At 35.1% G+C, this 6000-nt stretch overlaps 1 protein-coding gene across 8 annotated transcripts in view; it reads left to right on the top strand.

The window, feature by feature from the left end:
- Positions 1 to 6000, top strand: part of PRCP (prolylcarboxypeptidase) — a 55610-nt gene that overhangs the window by 32961 nt on the left and 16649 nt on the right. For all 8 annotated transcript variants that reach the window (XM_006926657.3, XM_006926656.3, XM_015600513.2 and 5 more), the window contains exons 5-7: positions 2421 to 2602; positions 2841 to 2998; positions 3699 to 3871. In XM_006926657.3, coding sequence (XP_006926719.1) covers positions 2421 to 2602; positions 2841 to 2998; positions 3699 to 3871 — 513 coding nt within the window. The remainder of the gene's footprint in view (positions 1 to 2420; positions 2603 to 2840; positions 2999 to 3698; positions 3872 to 6000) is intronic.

Here is a 6000-nt window from a genome sequence, read left to right as displayed (position 1 = left end):
TTTTCAGTAAAATAAGGACCAAATCTCTATGATTCAGTGAGGCCAACTGGCCACTTGGATTTCCTTCATGAAATCCTAGTCTCATGAGGAGCTTTGGCCTTGGCCACAGACCCTAAACCTAATAAACCAGGACAATTTTTCCTCAACTAAGTCCTTCATGTACTATCCTTACGATCTTGACTATATAATTTTGCCATCTGTACTACTTAATATTTTTCTTTAAACGACTACTTTTTAGAATTAAAACTATTGGGGTAACATTGGTTAATAAAATGAAATAGATTTCAAGTGTACAATTCAATAATGCATCATATGTATATTATATCATGTGTTCTAAACAACTCACTTTTTAAACTTAGCATTATCTTAACAAAGGCTTTATGTACTAGTTATTTTTTTTTCTAAATTACATTAAAATAAAATAAGTATTAAATTAAAAATGTTCGTTTAATACCTAAGATCATCATACATATCACCGGCATATACATACCATGCTTTTGGGGACCTCTGAGGAATTTGGGGTCTATAATTTTCTAGGATGCCTATTTTAAGAGGAGTTTTTATTTTTTGTTCTCAGAGGTTTTATTATCTTGTATTATAAATGAAATAAATAAGTCCTTGTGTTATAAATGAAAAGCAGAATAATTTTTTGGTATTTATTGTGCTGCATGAGAAACTCTATTCTTTAGCTTATTATTTTGCATAATTATCTGGTTACAGGAGTTGACAGGTCCTGAAACTATTAGTAAGTAGTCAACTTGTTGCAGATACAAATGTAATATCCTCTCTTAGGTCCCTATGGTTTATAATTTGTTAGCAAAATGGAGCTAAGGGCTCTCTTTGTTATGCTTTTTCTCTTTGTCTGCCCTCAGAATTTGTCAGGAGCATGGGGAATATTACAAATATTTTGCAAGGATTGGAGAAATAAAATTGCACTCAAGTATACATAGCACCATAAAAACAAAGTAAAGAATAGTGACAAGGGAGGTAAGAAATCAGAAAGCATGCATCTTGGATGAGGGAAATGGCTAAAGGAGTAGGTTACATACATAGGAAAATGGGAAGGGAACTCTGATTCCAAATGTGCCAAATAATGGAAGGAGTCAAACAGAATGGTGAGATCAAAGCATGAAAGTCAAATAGGATAGTGTAATACAGATATAACATCTATATAGTAATTTACATCAAACCTTAGTGGTGTAAAACAACAACATGCATTTATTATCTCATATTTCCTGTAGGTAAGGAATCAGGAGTGGCTCAGCTAGGTGGTTTGGTTTCAGAGGGGTCTCATGAGGTTAAGATGTCAGCTGGTGCTGCAGTCATCTGAAGGGTTGACTGGGGCTGGAGGTCCCTCTCCACTCCACACTATGGAGGATTCACATAAGTGATATACATACTGGGTGTTAGCAAAAGGCCTCGGTTTGTCTCCTCTTAGGTTTTTCCAAAGGCCTACTTGAGCAGCCTCATGACATGGCAGCTAGCTCCCCTCAAAGTTGACAAACCAAGAGATCAAGGTGAAACTGCAGTGCTTTTTATGACCTAACATTGGAAAACACATATCACTTCCATCACATTCTGTTCATTAGAACCAAGTCACCAAGTCTAGCTCAAGTTCAAAAGTAGAGAAATTAGCCTTCACTTTGCCAAGGGAGACACTTCATTAGCTTCCACCTTGCCAAGGGAGACACTTCATTAGCCTCCTCAGCTTATCGGTACTCTGAGCTTCACCTCCCTATACCACAGTAAGGAAATTTGTCCCTGGGCAGAGAGCTAGATGGTCATGGAACTCACTTTATGTGCATCCTCTCAGGGATCAATGTCTTGTATTGCTGTTTTCCAATTTCTGAAAATAGTTGCTCCACAGGTTTTTTTTTTTTTTTAACTTCAATTTTATAGTTGTTTACAACAGGCAGGCTACTTTGTTCTAGTTGATATATCAGACAATAATAATTTTTCTGATGAAGAAGGGTGAGTTTTATTTTTACTAATGATTCTTCAGTTTTCCACAGGATTTAGTTTACCTTTGCCTATGTAGTAGCCATTTTAAATGTTTGAAGATTCGAAATAAAAGTTATAATATGGCAGATGTCTGTTAAGCTTAGTATTGTATTCTATCACATTTGCTATTAAATGTTACTTGCAGTTTGTTTCTATTTTTTCTACAACCTCAACAAGATCTTTGGAAAATAGCATTTAATAGAAATTACATTTAAATGCAAAATACATTATTCTTTCCATAAACTTCAAATCACTTTATTAGCATTGCTATTGCTTTGACTAGGCATTTTAACTCAATTGCCTAGAAATTCTGTTTGGAGAAAAACTTATCTGACTCTGGCTTTTTTCTGGATCTATGCTATGCCTAAGCTGCTATTATATGTACATTTATACCCATGTTCTCTGTTATTTTTCTTTAGGATTCCAGACACTTGAATTTTCTGACATCAGAACAAGCTCTGGCTGATTTTGCAGAGTTAATCACACATTTGAGAAAGACAATACCAGGAGCTAAAAATCAACCCGTCATTGCCCTTGGGGGCTCTTATGGTGGCATGCTTGCAGCCTGGTTCAGGATGAAATATCCTCATATGGTGGCTGGGTAAATGCATTTATGTTGGACATGTGTACGTCTTAATGATTGTCAAGGCATACTGAGAGATTTCTTTTAGGAAAACATGCTTCGTTCCATTATACTGAGAGTTCTAGTTTCTTTCTCATTAACAGCTGTTATTTTTCTCACTATTTTTGTTCAATATCAGTTTTAATTTTAAAACTTGAATTCAATGAGTTACTTTTTAAAAATTTTTTTCTCCTTCTTTGTTTTTCTTACCATTTAGAGCTCTTGCAGCCTCTGCCCCGATCTGGCAGTTTGATAATATAGTACCCTGTGGTGTATTTATGGAAATTGTAACTACAGATTATAGGAAAAGTGGCCCAAATTGCGCAGAGTGCATCCGCAGATCCTGGGATGCCATTAATCGAATCGCAGAGAATGGTAAGCTTTAATTAAGAGAATGAGATTATGGGTTTTTTTACATTTCACTTGTTAAGTTCAACATTTCCTACTCTTTCAGTATAAAATTAAAGTATAACGTGCATATTTAAACATAACATACAGAAAAGTACACAAATCGAAATATACAGCTTAATGTATTTTCATGTAGTGAGTATGTAGTATAATCAGCATCTAGATCAAGAAATTCCTTCAGAAGTCTTCTTATGCCCTTTCCAGTCACTGCCTCTTCATTTCCCAGGCTAATCATTATTCTGACTTCTGGAACTGTAGATTAATTTTGCTTGCCCTTGAATTTTTTAGTAATTGGAATGGCAACGGTATGTATTTTTTGTGTCCGCTGTCTTTCGCTCAATATTATGCTTGTCAGATACATCCATTTGTTTTATTTAGTTATGGCTTATGCATTCTCATTGCTCCATAGTGTTCCATTTGTTTGTTTGTTTGTTTATTTCAATAATATCTTTAAAACAGGAAATAATTTAGAATACTAATTCTGGTAAGCTCCATGAGATTATCCAGTTGCTGTAAAAATATCTTATTGAATGTTGAAAAAGTATTCTTGGAGAAGTAGTATAGAAGATTGAATTTTTTTTTAAAATACCAAGTGAAGAATAAATGATCTGTAAAGTCTTATGTTTAGCAGTGCTTTTTAGATTTCAACATTGTGTTCTATCCTTAGGTACTGGCTTGCCTTGGCTTTCTGAAACCCTTCACTTATGCACCCCGTTAAAACATACTCAGGATATTCAGAATTTGAAAGACTGGATCTCTGAAACCTGGATAAATCTGGCAGTGGTGGACTACCCTTATGAGTCTAACTTTTTACAGCCTTTGCCTGCTTGGCCAGTCAAGGTAAGAGGAAAATGTCCTCTCATCACTTCTAATAGTTTTCATTTGTGTGTGTGTGCGCATTCTCTGACGTTCAGCATCTTGGTCAAAGCTGTCTTCTTCCTTAGTCTCTACATCTTGCTCTGCAGAATGGGATAATTATACTAACATTCTCAATAAGGTTGTACTGAGAATCAGATAAAAAAAAATATTGGATGTGAAAACACTCTGGAAAGTGTAAAGACACATTATACTATAAAATTTAAGGTTCTTTTCCTACCAGAACTCTTTATGTATTCTTTTTAAAGCATTCCTTTGTAAAGAACATTCCTCTTAGTTTTAAAAACAAAGGCTGGCCAACATGATGGTTATTAAATTTAGAGAATATGACTGACTCTGCAGCAAGAATGAGTGCTGGAAATGTTAATAGAATTGGTGATACGAGAGCCAGGTTTCAAAAGCACTTTTAATTTAATTGTCCCTTTGAACTACTAAATGCACACCTTGCTTAAAACTTTGAAACCCAAGTGGAACAAGGTTATTTGCTATTAGAAATATTTTTCTTTATCTAAAAAAGTAGAATGACCAGTGAGTGTCTTACACATAGCAGGATAGAGGTCAATGTGTATTGAATTAAATTGAATACAAAGTCCCTCACAGTAAGAAAACCTGGATCAAAATAATGAGAAAAAAAAAATTAAATCTGAACCAATGAATTTCCATATGTGTTTATATACTAATAATGCCTTATCTTTGTATATTATTTACGAAGCACTTTCATATACACTATCCCATTTAATCCCCACAAAAATGCTGTGGAAAAAAGAGGTATGATCTTGGTTTTGTGGAGAGGAAATTTAAGTTCGGCTAAGAGGTAGGGGATGTGGGATTTGAACTCGGGACTACCACTGTTCAGAGCTTATGATTTACCACATTGCACTGGGTTAGGAGAAGACTTAAAGGTTTGGGTGGATCACTGGCCATAGTATGACAACTATCAGAATTAACTCTGTATACAAAGTGAGAATTACATTTGCATCTTTATGCCCACTGGAAGAACAAATGAATTGTCAAGTGATAAAAACACATGGAGAATTTCCTTGTTATTTAGAATAGGGGTTGGCAAACTTTATAAAGGACTATAGTAAATGTTTTAGGTTTTGCAGGCTGTATGGTTACTATGACAGTTACTGAACTCTGCAGGTGTAGCAAGAAAGTTGGACATAGACAATATATAAATGAATGAGGATGACTAGGTTAAAATAGCACTTTATTTAAAACAGGCAGTGGGCTGGATTTAGCCTGGGGGCTATAGTTTGCCAATCCTGATTTAGAAAAAAAGCCAGAAGAATACAGCTTTTTAGTATTTGTTTAAAATGTAGAACAGCCTCACTTTGGTTTTCACCTCATCTCTTTAATGTTTCCTTGGAGATATTTCACTTTTGAGTCTTAAATGTAAGTAAATATTTCGCCTTTTCTCCTAATCATTCAAAGTGAGTGAGTATATCTCAAATGTTTTGTTATCTGTTTTCAATTTAGCACAATTCTTTCATTTATGAGTATATACATTATAAAAGTTTATTTTTAAGGCAAGATAACTTTGTCTTTGCCCCATAATCACTTATTATTTCTTTTATCCAGGACTAGTTGTCGTCATTTTTCTTCAGTTATTTCTTACCAACTTTATCCCTTCCTTTTGACATGTTAAGAAATTCTCGATTGCCTGTAATGTATTTATGATTCTGTTTCCTGTCTGTACCCCACCAAAAGTAATCTTCCTTTGGCTCTTGCTTGAGAAACTTCCACTGCCTACATTTGTCTTCAGTTTCAGCCTATCTGATTTGAGAATTTTTCCACTACTTGTCTCCCTCACAAACTTTCAGCCTCAGATCACTTTCTTTCACTGTTCATTCTATTTCTCCTTTCTTGACCCCCTCTCTGTTCTCCCAACCCACTAATCCCTGGAACACTACCCAGTTGGGGACCGTTCTTTCACTTGGGTAGTTCCATTTAATCAGGGCTCCTCCTCCCTCTGATACACTTCCTCCTTTTTAAAGGGCTGACAAACAGTCGTTCTTTTCTGAGTCTGTAACTCAGGCTTAGGATGGTGAGATAATATGTAACAGCTGGGTTATGGAAAAAAAGCAGGTGAT

The sequence above is a fragment of the Pteropus alecto genome, unplaced genomic scaffold (assembly GCF_000325575.1).
Source record: "Pteropus alecto unplaced genomic scaffold, ASM32557v1 scaffold7, whole genome shotgun sequence".
In the NCBI taxonomy this organism is placed as follows: Eukaryota; Metazoa; Chordata; class Mammalia; order Chiroptera; family Pteropodidae; genus Pteropus; species Pteropus alecto.
Note: the sequence above shows the minus strand (reverse complement) of the source record. Positions and strands in the feature narration are given on the sequence as shown.